Here is a 17,595-nt window from a genome sequence, read left to right on the forward strand (position 1 = left end):
AAGAAATTATAGAAAGGATTTGTAGCCCATAACTTCAAAGGCAGGGTTTCCAGGTGGTTCATGTGACACTATGGGAGACTTTGACCTAAATATATGAGTACTATAAAAAAAAATTCGGGGAAATCCAAGTTTTAAAACTTCCATTACCTTAATCAATTCATGAAAAATCATGTACAAAAAAGGGACGACATTTTTTTTTCGAGTCTTAAAAAACTTACTTCTTGATAAAGCTAGCAATAGTAAGGAAGAGTCCAGAATAAGTAAGACTTCAAGCGAAAACAAAAATTGAAGGTCAATTTTATAAAGAGAGAAAAGACCCCTAGTGCCGGGATTTTCTTGGCTATTTCAGCAGGCGAAAATACAAATTTTTACTTGCTATTATTAATTAGACATAAAGATTAAGAACTTTACTTACATGTTTCAGCTTATCTGTTATTTCCTGTTGCGATTCGTCTGTTCCAAAATTAGGATTTTCTTGTAAGGCTCTGGACAAATTTTCAACACCAGTTTTAGCTCGTTTTTCTCGCTCAATATCCCCGCAGATGAGATTTAAACATTTCTCCAGCGTCTGAAAGAATTTGATAAGCTGATAGAAGGTTTTCTCTAAAATGAGGTGGTGTTGGATTAAAAATTAAATTAAGATTTTGATGCTTTTTAAACTCTTGGTTTGGCATATAAGTTTCCGAAAGTGGCACAGGATTAGCTTCATGACTTCGCAAGACGTCAGGCAAAACCGTGGATACAACTCGAGGGAGAGAAGAGCCTACAACTCTTCACAGATTTCCCAAATAATGTTTGTTAAGGCATGACAATCTAAATGCCCGCTGATAAAACCTCCACTTAAATGTGCTCAAAATTTATTTAACTTTTTAAAGTTAATATTAGTAAGGGAAATGAAATGCAATATTCTTAGATGGCATAAGCTACGATATAGCCAATCCACAAGTCAAAGATCTTTGCTTGATGACAACATATATCGTAAATAGGCCATTTGAGAGGTGGGGACATTGGACCTCTACTGATTTGTAAAGCAATTTCAGGAGACTTTTGGGAGGGGTTACTTTTCCACTTGTCTTGAGGATTTCATGTAATAGTATATGCCTTGGCACCATCAATTTCTGTGAAATGATTTTCTTCGAAGACTGGTCGGTTTACCTTTAGAACTAAAATAGATGAAACCTCTCTCTTTCTCTCCTTTTATTTTAGTCTGCTCTTTGTACTTCTGTGTCTGTTTCAAATCCCAAATTAATGATAATTATTTAACAGTGCCGGACAGCATTTATTTTTATTCATTGTATAAATGCAGATAACTTCAGCCCGCAACGTGCTCCCAATAAGTCAAAGGTTTTCTTTTCCGTAATTTTGAAATAAAATCTTAGCAAACAATTGATTATTATCAACGATTATTAGATTTTTGAAACCCATTTGGGAAATTTCATGCGTAGACTGCCATCTATTTTAGTTTCTACACATCAAATCAAAGAAAGCAGTTCGGCAGTTCGGTAAAGATTCAAATAAATTTGAAAATGCACTAAAGTAGGTTGATCCGCTCAAACGTCAGCTAAACAACAACAACAGTGCATTTAAGGCGTCAAATAATTTTGGTGGTAAGGCGGCGTCAACTAATGTTAAGAATATTCTCGATCTGCTATGTAAGTGTGACAATGACGATTTGGATATTCCTTGCTACGTTATTTGTGTACCAAGGGACTACTGAAGTCCCTTGTGTACCAACGGCAGCATATTCTAGACTAGCTGTGAAAGTAAATAGCTGCAAACAGATGTTTAAAGCTATATCTTCTAAAATGGTGTCTTGCGAAACCCATTTCCCATCCCTTCCGTCTCGCAACAATGAAAATCATGCCACTGTGATTATCTCCAAGGTTCCGCCTGATCTGAGCAATCCTAGGAAACGCAGACAAGCTCTGGAACAAGTTAGCGGCCATAAATCGATTCTGCCGGTTAAAACTGTTGGTGACAAAATGATATTGTCTATTGACAAAACCGCTGCCCCGGAGTTTTGTGTCTTGGCCCAGTCTATCCTACCCTTCTCAATCGTGAAAATGAAAGCCAAAAAGTACTATGGTTTAGTTAAAGGCATTGAAAGTGATTTTTAACTCACTTTTTTTAAGGAGGTCCCTGGGATCATTGATGCTACTCGTCTTGGCAACTCGTATTCTGTAAAGCTCTGTTATTAAAAAAAGAATTAAAGACCTTAAAGTGAAAGAAAAACGAGGAGGGTTGATTTCCTACCTACCATCAGTTACCACCGATTAGGTTGAATGTCAAGCACCAGAGAAAATTTTTGTAATTTGGTCCAATAATTCAAAAATTGTGAAAATACATTGAACATTTTGAAAAAACAGACTTTAAAGTGAGAGGCTATTGGGGTTTTGACTCCTCACTTCTTGCCAGTCACAACAAGTTATGCAAGTATTTTGTACATTCAGAATTTCATAAGTTATTCTTACCTCTTTTCTTCTGTCTCGATTCATAACATTCGACATATGCTCGGCGTAAAAATCAGGTAAAAGTTGTTCCGATACGTTTGATCCAGCACTCCGAAGGGATACAACGGTTTGCAGGTCAGAATCGATGCTACAACACGCTATCGGAATATTTAATCTGTCAGCACTCTGTAAAAAAAAAATTATTGATAATTACACTGCTATCCCCAACACACCACAACACTGCTATCCTCTGCAAAAACCTAGTATCTAAAATAAATTGCTAAGAGCCACAATTTTTTTTATTCATCATTATTATTGAAAGTTATTTGTAGATGTTTCAAAATTCTAATTTTTTTTTTATTACTAAAGTAAGAGCCATAAAAATCCATACTACAAACTATACTAATCTATGCCAAATCTGTCTGTCTGTACTAATCTATTCTTTAATAAAATAAATACTAAGAGCCATAAACTTTCATGTTTTTTTGTATTATTGAATTTTATTGATATAAACATTTTTTCTTTATTATTATTAAAGTGAGTTAAAACCATGAAAACCTATACTAATGCCTAGACTAATCCATACTAAATCCGTCTTTCTCTACCAATCCATTCTATACTAAAATTAATGCCAAAAGCCATATTTTTTTATTGTATCATATTTGTAAACGTTTTTTTTAGTTTCTACTTAAAATTTTGTACCATTAAAGTGAGTAAAACCCATAAAAAACTATACTAAGATCTATAGATCTATACCAAATCTGTCTGTCCATACTAATCTGTTTTGTAATAAAATCAATGCTAAGAACCATAAACTTTCATTTTTTTTTCTATTATTGAAAAAAATTCAATAATAAATTCCACTATTATTGCCATGGGAAAGCTATGCTATAGCTTTTTCGTGGTAACGAAATGTAAGTAAGGAGTGACCCTGGCTCTATAGTAACCGAAACTAAAAAACAGAATTTTGATATCAATAGATACACCAATAGAATCTTATTTTTATGTTGATTTCCAATATATAAGCTTCATCAAGTTTAATCTTATACATCAAAAGTTACGAGCCTGAGAACATTTGCCTTATTTTCGAAGAAAAGTAGCAACACCCCCTAAAAGTCACAGAATCTTAATGAAAATCACGCCATCAGATTAAGCGTATCAGAGAACCCTATCGTGGAGGTTTCAAGCTGCTATCTGAAAAAAAGTGGAATTTCGCATTTTCTGCCAGAAGAAAGATCACGGATGCGTGTTTTTTTTTTCTTTTTACCTTTTGTTTTCTTCCCAGGGTTAATCATATCGACCTAGTTGTCCTAGAATATCGCGAAAGGACTCATTCGAACGGAAATTAATAGTTCTAGCGCCCTCTTTCAATGACAAAAAAACTGAAGGGCAACTAGGTGCCCTCCCACGCTCATTTTTTCTCAAAGTCAACCGATTAAAAATTCGAGATAGCCATTTTGTTCAGCATAGTCAAAAAATCTAATAACCATGTCTTTGAGGATGACTTAACCCCCCACAATCCCCTGGGAAAGGACTGCAAGTTTTGGACTTTTCCCATTGTTTACATATACTATTGGTTATTGGGAAGTATACAGACGTTTTCAGGGGGGATTGGTGGGGATCGGAGGGAAAGGGTTACGTGGGACGATCCTTCCATGGAGAAAGGGAATTTCCCATGAAGGGGGCGCCGGATTTCACAGCATTATTTAAAAAACGATCAGAAATCAACAGCCCCTTTCATATACGGAATAATTTCTGTTCGTTTTAAGTTTTAACGTTGCTCCTTACTTTCAATTGAAAAACTTGTTTTAATTTAATCTATCCTAAATATCCGTATTAAGAAGTATAAAAGGTAATATTGACTACAAACCGCTACAAAGATGTCTCGATTTGTCATGTTAAGTCGTGTTCTACTACGGTACTATTTTTTAATCTATGGTAATAACTTGCTCGATTACTTCCTTTTACTGATTTATTGAAAATTAATTACATTTTTTGGACATTAAAAATTGCTTAAACATAACTCAGGATTTCTGTAAAATTAAAGATGCAATAAATTGTACTGAAGAAATCATAGTAAGGATTTGTAGCCCATAACTTCAAAGGCAGGGTTTCCAGGTGGTTCATGTGACATTATGGGAGACTTTGACCTAAATATATGAGTACTATAAAAAAAAATTCGGGAAAATCCAAGTTTTAAAACATCCATTACCTTAATCAATTCATGAAAAATCATGTAGAAAAAAGGGACGACATTTTTCTTTCGAGTCAATTAGAATACGGAATATTTTGTATTACATTCGATATCTGGTATGATTGAAAGCGGAATTTTCCCTTCCGCACCAACATAATTAGCTTCAACTAAGGCTCTGACAAGATACAAATTTCGCTGCGGTAGTCGGATTTTCTGTCGCTCCATGAAAAATGTCTTTAAAATAAGCGAATAAACGGTTCACATTTGTTTGAGATAATTGTTAAAAAATTTGTTTCTCTGGCCAACAAAACTGTAATTAAATAAATAAAACTTCCTAGTTATGACCTAGTAAAAATATCCTATCTGCATTTTATTTAGAAGCGAATTTCGCTTTTACGGCCGGGTTTCATGCCGCATCAAGAGAAAGGCCGTCAACGACAGTAAATGTTCTATTCTCTTCTGTTTCAGATAAGATATGTTAAAAAATCGTCTCTCTAGTAATCAAAAGTATGATTTAATAAACAAAAGTTTCCTTTCCATCATGGTTGTAGCGGGTAGCTGCAACCTAGTAAAGGAGGAATCCTTTACTAAAGGAGGAATCCATAGTAAAGGAGGCCTATAGTAACCAAAAATTAAAAAACGTGTTTTAAAAAACAGTCAAGTGTAAAAAAATTGTCATTTCTATAATTAATTACTTGCCTTAATAATTATTGCCTCGATTAGTCATAATAGTAAAATGTAGTTTTGAAGAAATATTTATGGAATTTTCAAAAAAATAGCCAAAACCGCTAAAAAATAGCGTCGGAATAAAAAAAAGTACACCATTGAATCGCCATGGCCAAAAATCCTATTCAGGAAGATAGCAGTCATCTGGCTTGAATATGTACTGGTAAAAGTGTGCTAGTCGTTTTCTTTTCCGAATCGGATTTCGCTTTGAGCATGTTCCATGGTTTCACGCCGTTCCATAAGAATTTCGACCGACCACGGTGGATATTCGATTTACTTTTGTATCCTATCATGAAACGGGGTTTAAAATAAACAAGACCTTTTCATTTACGCAAGGGTTTGAAAATCATGTTTATTTGTATATTTTTTTTTTAATTGGTATTCAGTGATTTTTTCATTCGGAAAATTTCCCCTAAAAAAAAAAATCTAAAGGAGTTAGATCCTCGGCAAATAAAAAATGGAAGATAGGGATTAAAATAACTAGCACCATTGATAGTTTATTCTCGGCCGATTTGGTGAAAAACCATAGAAAATATCAAAGAAAATTGGATAATTCATGTTATTGATTTAGACTATAGCTGATATTTCTCTGAAAATAACGATTAATCAATACATTCTGTTTTCAAGAATTTTATAGTAAGCCAAAATCCAGCCTACATATATTAGGCCTAGTTTAGTTTGGCCTACTAGCGGCAGGGTTCTAATTTCTTTACCCATCCCTGCATTTTAAAGTACCTGAAAAGACAGGTGTCCAGCAGTTTTGGGACAAACAATGTCATCAAATACTACATAGCGCTGGAAAGTTTCCTTATTATTATTATTTTTTATCATTTTATTATTTTATTATTTATCTTAACATCAGTTGGGTATCAAAGGACGTATCTCCATCATTGTAAATTTTCAGAAGAGCAAAATAAAAACTTCACAACTTTCTTATTTCCCATCCGATAATCGTAAAACAAAAAAGGATTGAAATGTATGGATTTTATGTATCGATCCCTTTTTGTTTCATGGTAAACAGAGGGAATATATAAAAGTTTTGAGTGTGTTTTGCTCCTTGAAAAATTGCAATTATGGAGATACGTCCTTTTGATACTTGACTTAGGATAAATTGCACTCTTGTAAATTCCTCATAATCTTTTATCTTCCCTAAAAAAAATCAAAGAATTTCTCTTTTAATCAGTCATCATTAATCAGCCGATCAGCCAAAATTCGCCTCGCACCTTCAATGTTGTTTACTCTTGATAAAACGTACCGTCTTCTATCACAATTAAATGGACAAAGCAACTAAATGGCTTTGCACCGACTATCATGAGTGTGTATGGATTTGTGCTCTTACCTACTCCTAGATACAGCTAGCTATCCATTAGAACCAGTGGCGTCAATTGAGAGTGCAGGGGGAGGCCTGTACGACCAAGATTTTTACCCCCCCCCCCTCCTAAATTTTGAAAAACAAACTTTTCAAGGTATTTTCCTTAAAATTGCCTTTTTTTATTTTCATCGGATAAGTTAGAAAAAAGACAGCCCCCCAGCCCTATATATTGAAAAATATTTTTACCCCCCCCCCCCATCACAAAAAATTATGAATTGGCAACACTGATTATAATCTTTGGCGGTTAATTTTTGAAAATTCAATGTAATATTTTTCATAATTTGATATTCCCTATAAGAGAATATGGGGCGTACCAAAGGAATTATTTTTGCATTATATCAACATGAAAAGAACAATTAGAAAGTTTAATATACATTTTGCAACGAATGAACTTTACATGAAAACAATTGATTTTCTTCAATAGCCACAATAAGCACTTTATTGTGGCGTCAATTAAGGGTGCAGGAAGAGGCCTGAACCCTCAAGATTTTTAACTCCCCTTCTATATTTTGAAAAATAACCTTTTGGGGTATTATCCATGAAATTGACTTTGTTTGGTGAAAGGAGGAACTAAAAACTTAAATGAAATGAACAATTAAAAAGTTTGTTATACATTTTGCAGCGAATTAACTTTATATTAAAATAACTGATTTTTTTAGACACCCAAACAAGCGCTTTACAGACATGCTAGCAGTATATATAATGGTAAATCTGATATCTGTAGGAAAAATCTGGTATATGCTACAGGGAAAAAATTGTCCTAATCATCACCCTGTCATACCTGTACAAGTTTTGGACCCAAATTTTTGACGACAGACAAATATTGTGATGCTACATCCCTCATTTGAGTCAATCGCTCTTCTTCCATGGCTTGGAAGCATCTACTACCCCTATTAGTAGCAGCTTCCCAATCTAACCTGAAAAATAAAACAGTATGAATAAATAATTGTAATATATAATAAGTAATAAATATATGAGGTGTCTATTCCTTCTTTCACTCCCTTACAGGCTATTTGATTTGAAAAAAATACAAAAGAATCAACAACCCCAAACATTTCTATTTATACTCTTAGAAGAAACATGACTTGACTCTTCCGTTAGAACTTTCATATTTCAGCAGCGGATAAACTGATATTTTAGATGTATTTTTGATATATTTTTATTTTTTTCAGAATTTTTTTTTCACAGAAATGTTATTTAGATACCTTTATGTTAATATATATTTTAGGTATATTTTATATATTTGAAAATATATATTTAAAGGTATTTTTAAAAAAATATTACGCATATTTCTTTAGATTTATTTTAATATTTTCATGTTTTAATTTCTTTATTTTTATACTTTGTATTCTTATTTCGGATATATATTTTAGTTATTTATATATTAATATATACTTAGGTTAATATATTTTTTAGATAAATTTTGAATATATTAGATATACTTAATTAGATATATTTTAATACTTTGTATTTAAATTTTTTCATTTTATATTCTTATTCCAGGTATATTTTCATATTTTTAAGATATTACAATTTAAAATATTTAGGGGACAAGATTATGATGGAGCCTCATCTGTGAGTGGCCAGTTTCAAGGCTGCGCTCTTGTAGTCCGTGAAAGCTTTCCCCATAGAGTTTATGCTCACTGTGCAAGTCACTTCTTAAACTTAGCTCTGTGTCATTCGTACAAAATACCTGTTATAAGAAATTATCTTGGAACTTTGAAAGAAGTCATTAATTGCTTTAGAACTTTTCATAAATGCTCTGCAATTTTCAAACAAATTGTTCAAGAAAACAATCCTATCACAGGGACAAAAATAACAAGATTGAGGAAAATTTTGCGAGACTAGATGGGTAGAGAATTCTCCTATTGAGAGATGCACTGTTGTTGCAGCTATGGGTACAGTCGGTAAAGTTTTTAGTCTGTCACACAATTTGTCAAAATCTTTGCAATCAGAAACTATAGATCTTGTGTACTTTCTCAGATATGCTGACAATCCTAAGAGCAAAAAAGGAGAAATAATAAATTATTATTATTTACTTTACCGCTTAAAACATAATGCTTTCTCAAATAAGTAACGGTTTTGTAGAATTAGTACAATGTCTTTCTATTGATTAATCTCTGTTTTCTAGTATATTATTGTAAACAAATTTTTACAATTATATTTGAATGTTTTCCTACATATTTTTATATTTCGAAAAATATAAGATTTTCTCTTAAGATTTTCATCAATGCCTTCTTTCAAAATAAAGATCTTGTGACTTACGAATATTGCTTGGCATATGAAATGATCTTTGCTATACTCCTGAATCCCAAAAACAACAGAAACTTCAAATAGAGAGGGTTCTCAGATGTTTTCTTGATGAAGCTACCAAAAGTACATTTTTGGAATAAGTTTTTTCCCTAGCTATTTTATTAAAAAAGATCATTTCGTTTGAAAAAAACAATAATTATTTAGCCCAGAAAAAAAAGGTGTCCCGGCCAAATTGATTCAAGTTTTTTCTTGAACCAATCTTGGAGGGATTTTCTCTTGTGTGTAGTGCTACTAATTGGGGGGAGAGAGGGGATTTGTCCCTCCAAAATTTCAAATAATTTTTTTTGCAGTTTATTGCCATTAAAATGGCCGTTAGTATTTTCATTGAAAAAGCGAACCCCCCCTTAGATTTTAAAAAAATATATTAAGATCTTGAGAGCAACGTTAGAGACATGAGAAAGAGGAGTAAAGCTACGTTTCCTCCACTTTGTATTGAACCAACTGAACTGGGTCAAGAAATCAGCATTAGAGCGCCCAGATGAGCTCTAAAACAAACGTATAGGGATAATTACGCAACAGTGTCAGAGGATCCTGAAACGTACTACCGACTTCCTGTTACCAACAAAAAATTGCTGACTTACCTCTGTGGGGGAGAATGCAGATACAGTCGGGAAACGTGGCACCAAAATATTTCACGACGTGCTTAAAAAAATTTGATAAGAACATTTCCCAAATTACATTAATTCTGAAGATTGGTGCAGCGATTCCCGTCATTACGGCCATGTGCGAGCAATCTTTTTCTAACCTGAGAATTCTACCCTGAGGAGTGCCTCAGGTCAAGAAAGGCTTAATGGATTGGCTTTATCCATACACAGGGATGTCCCAGTCAATGCAGAAGACGTTTTTGATAAACTAGCCTACAACAAAAAAGGGAGGCTTGATTTTATTTTATAATTACATATTTGTTTACAGTGTTGTCACAATAAAGAATTTACCTTATATTCTAAAAGCTTTATTTATCCTTTTTAACCAGTACTATAATCCCTGAGTCAATTTATCTTTATCCCTCCCCCCCCCCAATTTATCGCTGGGTTGGCCCCTGTGCATCCAGAATGTTAATATTTAACTGAGAAGGGGTTTCGAAGCACATATATCCACTACTCCTCCCTCAAAATGACACTGACCTTTAATGATCTTATTTTATGGTTTTGTCTTGTTTTTGTTTATTGACCCTGAAATTCAAATTTGGCCCTTTGGGGGCTGCAATAGCAATTGCTTGAAATAAATATCATATCTTAGCAATAAATATCTCCTTAACAATCATCTGGAGCAGTGGTTCTCAACCGATTTTGGACCATGCCCGACCAAGGTATTTTTTAAATCCTCATGCCCCCCGGTGCTGCTCAAACTTTGTAATTCATCCTCTAGGCATATTTTATACTACTGAAAAATTATTGTTTGTATGCGACACCTTTAATAAAATGCATAGTATCATTGCAGTGCTATCATTTATCAATTTGGCTGTTTAAATGCATCTGAGTGTGACGTCATTTACATAATTTTTTTTTTTAATTAAGACTCTAGAACATTGTCAGCCGACCTAGGTCGACTGAGGATACTCTATCAGGGATCTAGAGGTTTTTTCTCTTCTTTGTTTGGAATTTCTTTCCATTTTCGCAATGTAGCATTTTCTTCTTTTTTCTTCTTCTTCTTTTTTTGGCAAAGTTGAATGCTAAATTTATTCATTATAACAAAAACTCTTTACACTTACCTAGCACGTTCAGCACGGACACAATAGGCATAATATTCTACATCTGCTTTCCGTAATGCTTCTTCGCTTTTCCGTCGTTTCAGCCCAAGCTATAAAAAATCACAATACTAAAATATTCTACAATACATAATTCATATATTCTACAATATATTATACCAACAGCGAGTATATATATATATATATCTATATATATAAAAATAAGTTGTCTGTGTGTGGATCTGTGGATGGATCAGGTGACGTCATGTTTGTTCGCATATGACGTCTGAATTATTTCACACTAATACAAAAGAAGAAAAAAACTAAAAAAGGTAAAAACTACAAAAAAAACTAAAAAGAAAAAAAAACTAAAAAAGCTAAAAAACTAAAAAAAACTAAAAAAAGGTAAAAATCTAATAACTAAAAAAAAAACTGAAAAAAATAAAAAAAGGCAAAAACTACAAAAAAATAAAAACTAATAAAAAAACTAAAAAAGCTAAAAAACTAAAAAAACTAAAAAAAAACTAAAAAAAGGTAAAAAACTAAAAAAAACTAAAAACTAAAAAAGAAAAAAACTAAAAAAAAGGAAAAAACTGAAAAATAAAAGAGAAAAAGAAAACTAAAAAAATATGAATAAATATATATAAAAATAAGTTGTTTCTGGGTTATGTCTGTCTGTCTGTCTGTCGAGTGACGTCGTGTTTGTCCGCATATGACGTCTGAATTATTTCACACTAATGCAAAAGAAGAAAAAAAACTAAAAAAGGTAAAAACTACAAAAAAAACTAAAAAGAAAAAAAACTAAAAAAGCTAAAAAACTAAAAAAAAACTAAAAAAAGGTAAAAAACTAAAAACTAAAAAAAACTAAAAAAAGGCAAAAACTAAAAAAAAACTAAAAACTAATAAAAAAACTAAAAAAGCTAAAAAACTAAAAAAACTAAAAAAACTAAAAAAAGGGAAAAAACAAAAAAAACTAAAAACTAAAAAGAAAAAACTAAAAAAAAGGAAAAAACTGAAAAATAAAAGAAAAAGAAAACTAAAAAAATATTAATAAATATAAAAAATATAAATATAAATATAATATAAATTAGCAATCAACAAAGCACCGAGACACAAATGACGACCGGGACACAGGGAGTATAAATGACGACCAGGACATAAGTAAAAAAAAAAACTAAAAAAACTAAAAAAATGGTAAAAACTATATATATATATATATATATATATATATATATATATATATATATATATATATATATATATATATATATATATATATATATAACTATATATATATATATATATATATATATATATATATATATATATATATATATATATATATATATATATATTCTGCAATACATAATATTCTACATCTGCTTTGCGCAATGCTTCTTCGCTTTTCCGTTGCTTCAGCCCAAGCTATAAAAAATCACAATACTAAAATGAAGACACCCGAAATTGAGAAAAAGTTAAAGTTTGAATAGACAATTGGATAGACATCGCAGTATATTGACTACCACACTGCAAAGGGCAGTGTCGGATATCATAACTCACCATGCTTAATATTTGTATGGTTGTACAGTCCCCCTATTAAATTCTGTATCTTCAATCGATTAGTTAAAACTGTTTTATTTGTTCCTTATTTATAAAAAAATTTACTACAAGAATTAGAAGTTAGTTTTGTTCAAAATGTGTTCCCCCCCCCCAAAAAAAACCAGTTAGTTCCAAAAAAAAGGTCAGTTTTCTTTTCCAAATTGCGCTACTACGGCTACAGTAGTTTATAGGGTGGTATGGAACATTATGTGTTAAAATTATTTTTATATCTCACCCTATTAAATTCAGTACGTTCTATCAATTGGTTCAATCTGGCTCTTATCTACATTTTATTGCAAGAATTATAATTTCATGTTTTCCAAAATGCATTTATTTCCTTTTTTCAAATACTGAAATAGTTAGAACCTGAAGCCTTTAGTAAAGACGTTTATCTTCTATTTAGAAGGCTAGGTAAGCCTTCACTGTATACGTAGGTGTTCGTTAGTAAGAATTGAAAAATCCAAACTAATTTCTTGAGCTTTCCATTTCTTAAAAAGCGGTCATTTTTTTTTTTTTTTTTATTAGGAGTTATTAGGAGACAACTGTATATTAGGAGACAATTTTAAAAATAAAATAATTACGCAGTGACACATACATTTTGGATTATTTATTTCCCAGAAATCAAAACACGCGTAAAAAAGGCCCTGGATAATTCTCCCAACACCTCCACATGAAAAATCTGGCAAAGAGAATGTAAAGCAACTAAAAAGAATTTCCTATAGTAGAGTCCAATCCTCTCAGTGTAAAAATTTTCCCTGGAATATTCACCCCTCTCCCCCCAGAAATGTTCTTCACCATGGAAGATTCTCCCTACAGAAATCAACCCTAAGCACAGCCCACCCTCCCAAAAAGTCTGCAAAATGTCTGCATACTTCCGAAAAACAAAATCTATATGTAAACAAAGGGGAAATTCCATAACTTACAGGTCTCTCCCCACGAACTCTGGGGGGTCACCCAGGACATAATTATTTGATCTTTCAACAATATTGAACAAAATGGCTATCTCAAAATTTTGATCGAATATCTTTGGGGGAAAAATAGGAGTTGGAGGGGGCCCAGTTGCCCTCCAGTCGTGTTGGTCACTTAAAAAGGGCACTAGAACTTATATTTTCTTATCAAATCCACCCTCTTTTGATCTTTTAGAGCCATTATTTGGATACTATCCCCCCTGGAAATTTTTTTTTCTCAAGAACCAGCATGGCTTTCATTACGCCTGTTCACCTCTCTTAATTCAAATTTCAGAGAGAACTTTTTGATAATGCATTGAATAATCCTTGAAAAAATTAAAAAACAATAATTTGAATTAGTTTATTCTTAAGCTTCATTTATTGCAATATTTGTATTCATTTCCTCTGGTTATATCCTCGAAGTCTTAAGAGACGACACATATGAAGCAACTTCCAGTAAACTGTCACGCATAATAGGCAACAGGTGCCTACAATAAAAGTGCGTCTTGACAACCTAGATTTTTCTTCTACAATTCCCAAGGAGTATGAGAAACTGGCAAGACCCGGGTATTCGGCAATTTAACATGGGAAGATAAAAAAAAAGGCAGCACCACTTTTACTATAATGTCTGGCGAAGTAGAAATGTTCAAAGAATTAGCAATTTGCCCTTGAGAATAGTATCAATCAGGGCCGTCTTCGGTATTTTTGTTCAGGGGAGGGGGTTACAAGAAGAAATTCAAGAGGGAGGAGGGGGCAAAAATGATCAGTGACTATCAAGGTCTATGTGCGCAAAAAAATACTTGCATGCATTTTTGTTACTTGTGTGCGAGCCAGACAAAACAATCAGGGAGGGAGGGGGGTTGTCAAACTGAGTATCCCACCTGGATTTGGCCACAGTACCAATTAACTATTCTCAAAAAGAATAGATGAGATTATCAATCTGGAATTTAATATAATTAAAGCTAAAATTCCTCTGTAGGTAATAAATTGATGAATTTTTCTTGTCTTCAAGAATTATTTGAACTCGAATACAGTCTGCACAAAGTCGACCGAAGTTAACCTGAGAAAATCTTGGCAGGTAAGTGGACTATCTAATTTTGATTTGAGACTGGTGTCAGTATTTGGGGTTCTTTATTCTTACCTTTAAGTACCTGAAAAGACAAGCCTGAAGCAGTTTTGGGTATTGAGCTATTTAACCTCCTAAGACCTGAGGTCAAACCGGACTTGTCATCCATATGCGCCTTTATACGTTGGACTATAAAAGTCATATAATTACAAGGAGTTTTTCCGATGGCACATCCCCTCCCCCTCTTTTTGCTTTATAGCCTATGTCTAGCGCATTTGACATTCAAGACCAACCGACGAAAAGACCTGATATGTCTAATAACTATGATTTGGATTATGGTAAAGTTGCAAATCAGGTACTTTTTGCTATGTACTCAAGTAGTTGAGCATTTAGTACTCAAGTAGTTGAGTTAAAAATGAGGCGTTCAGGAATGAATTTAGATACAAAATCTATCCTCGGAATGTGTTTTAATAAATAAGAAATACAAATTAAGTTAAAATTTCAGACATCCAGTTTACATCTCAGATGCTTTACGGGACTTAATTGGCACGGGGAGAATTTTAATAGGATCGATATTTAATGCTTGTAGAGGCGTATCCAGATTCTTTGTTCGGAGGGGGGGGGGGTAAAAAGGCTTTACAAAAATCTTCCAAATTTGCTTATATGCATTTTTGTTACTTTTTTACGAGTCGGACAAAATTCAAGGAACGGGGGGGGGGGTGAAATCAGGTGCCCCCTGGATATGGCCTTGCTATAGTGTGTAACAATTTGGTTAGCATTGATAGTCAGCTATGATATGACTAGGACAGTGTTCCAGATTTCTGGGCTGGTTATTGACTGCGTTCTTTGTTTTATCACAATCAAGGAGTCGGTTGATGGTAAACTAAAAGATTTGGCATTAGACAATCACAATTTTGCGGTTGCGCCTGTTGCATGACTTAGCAGGTGTTAAATTAGTAATTCATAAAGAAAGTGTTCGTGAAAAGTTGGTAGCATTTAATGACGGAATTAAGTGCATGCGCACTACAGCTTTAGGCACTAATGCAAGTTGACATATTCAACAGCATGGCAAAAATGGTTAAGAAAAAACAGATCAGTGTATTATATTTCCTATTTTTTTTTTTTTTTTTTTTTCATATTGCTTACCAAGCAAAAATTTTAATATTGCGCTGGCGAACAGGGTGGGGCCAGCACCTTGTGAGTGGAGGGGGGTAGCATTGCATATACGTGTTCTATTCAAAGTAATAAAATGTCATTTGCCTTTCACCCTAGTATGGAGGTATGAAATGTGTTGCTAATTCACAAAAATGTAGGGGGGACAGGGATTTTTGTTTTTCTACATGAAGATACAACGAATTTATTTTCCAAAAGCTAGTGAAAATTTTTGTTTTTTCACTTTTTCTAATGAAGATACCAAAAAGGTGGTCATGCAAGAGTTAGGAGACCCCACTACAACTCCCCCCAAATTAAACCTCCAGTTACGAACGAAGCCTTAGCTGCGACCAAGAACTACATAATTATTAAACAATTACAAGAAAAGCCCGTGGGAGGATTGACATATAAAAATTGAAAATTTTCTAATCTGAAAATAACTTTGATATCAAATATCCAATACAAAGTAAATCTCTCATTATAGAGTAATCTATAATTATTATTGACACATAACGGTGAAATGCACTTAGAACTCACTAGATAATACACTAAATTGTGAACGGAGCTTCTGAGGCAAAACTTATTTTGATTTTCGAAATCTGAACTAAAAACTAAGCATAGTTCATTTAAATTAGCGGAGTAGCATAAAGTTTATTTTGATAATATATTCTGTTAAATTTTGACTTATTTTGACATTAGCTTTCTAGATAAAATTTCAGAGACACAACATATGAATGACCAAATGAACTGATATTTCATACATTTCGAGTACCGTTGATTAAGCGGTACCATGAAAATTCTCGGGTTCGTATTAATGGCTCAATTGTATATCGAGTTCATAGTTTTTTTTTTAGAAGATGGCCAAAAAAAAGCAGCTGTTCGTTCGTCGGGTTTGACTTCATAAGGAAAAATCGAAGGCGATTGATTTGCCTTTTGACCTTGAAAAGCATCAATGGAAACTGGGGCTACCAGAAAGAATAAAAAGCCAAGTCAACTTTGCCACAAAACATCATTGAACGGTCATCAAAATCGCCAAAGTTTTAAAAATACTTCATATTATCATGCACCCACTTCATGTTCTGTTGGCAAAAATAATTGTAAACCAATGACGTAGATATGAAAGCGGAGAGAGGAGAATTAAGGGAGTAGAACGTAACTATCTATAGCTGGATTTTAGCAGCAATTTTCTTTGAAATTTAACAGCTCTGTCGAACAACAATTGACTGCTATGGGAGTTTTAGGTGTAGAATGCTGTTTTATACACTGGACCTTCATTTGAAAATAGTACTATTGAGATGGGGCAACTTTCCTATTAGTCTCTATCTGGCAAATATATATAATTATTTTCATATAAGTATTTTCATAAATATATACGTTACTAGTTAGGCCAATTGTAAATTTTGAACATTTTCTCAGTATTAAAAAAGAAAAAAGTAATTTTGAGTAAATGGTATTTTTGTAGTGGTCGGGCGACTAAGCATAAGAATCCTTCAGCTGTGAGATAAAGCCTGAAAACTGATAGACATATACCTTGGACTGACATTCAAATATTTGACAGTGGAGAAGAAAATTCAACCGCCATAACGTCGTATAACGTTACAAATCATAAATAAATTTACTTTTCTCCCGTTGTCATACCTTGACCGTTTCCTTTTCTGATAAAGTTCTCAACCTTCCGTGCCTGGAATCGCCAAACCCAACGTCTTGCATTTTCTCATTGTCTCTGGCACACATATAACACTGTTTCTTAGCTTTAGCCTGGGCTGCACGCCATTCTGCCAATGACCTCGCTGTTTTGTCAACAGTGACTTCAACCGCCTTTCTGGTTCTATGCTGAGTCTCTATGACATGTCGAAATGGCTTGACTAGATCTTCTGACAGGGAAACTGCCAACGTCCTGGAAAAGTTAAAATGAGTAAACTGAAGAAAGTGGGTAGTGACTGTCAGGGAATTTAGGCATAAGTAAGAAGTTCCCAAGACGTGAGATGGGGCGATCACCCAGATTGAGAAGACGTGGGTTGAGAGGAGGAATAATTATTCTCTAACAAAAGACAGTTTTACACTTGCTTTTGAGGATTTTTCTACGATG

The 17,595-nt window shown here is 33.2% G+C and overlaps 1 protein-coding gene across 1 annotated transcript in view; it reads right to left on the bottom strand.

The window, feature by feature from the left end:
• Nucleotides 1-370: 370 nt before the first annotated feature.
• Nucleotides 371-17,595, bottom strand: part of LOC136042345 (nostrin-like) — a 46,274-nt gene continuing 29,049 nt past the window's right edge. The window contains exons 4-8 of the mRNA XM_065727312.1: nt 17,145-17,403; nt 10,767-10,855; nt 7,524-7,659; nt 2,472-2,636; nt 371-568 (exon numbers count right to left, since the gene is read on the bottom strand). Coding sequence (XP_065583384.1) covers nt 386-568; nt 2,472-2,636; nt 7,524-7,659; nt 10,767-10,855; nt 17,145-17,403 — 832 coding nt within the window. The 3' untranslated portion in view covers nt 371-385. The remainder of the gene's footprint in view (nt 569-2,471; nt 2,637-7,523; nt 7,660-10,766; nt 10,856-17,144; nt 17,404-17,595) is intronic.

Source organism: Artemia franciscana, unplaced genomic scaffold (assembly GCF_032884065.1).
Source record: "Artemia franciscana unplaced genomic scaffold, ASM3288406v1 Scaffold_1143, whole genome shotgun sequence".
Taxonomy (NCBI): domain Eukaryota; kingdom Metazoa; phylum Arthropoda; class Branchiopoda; order Anostraca; family Artemiidae; genus Artemia; species Artemia franciscana.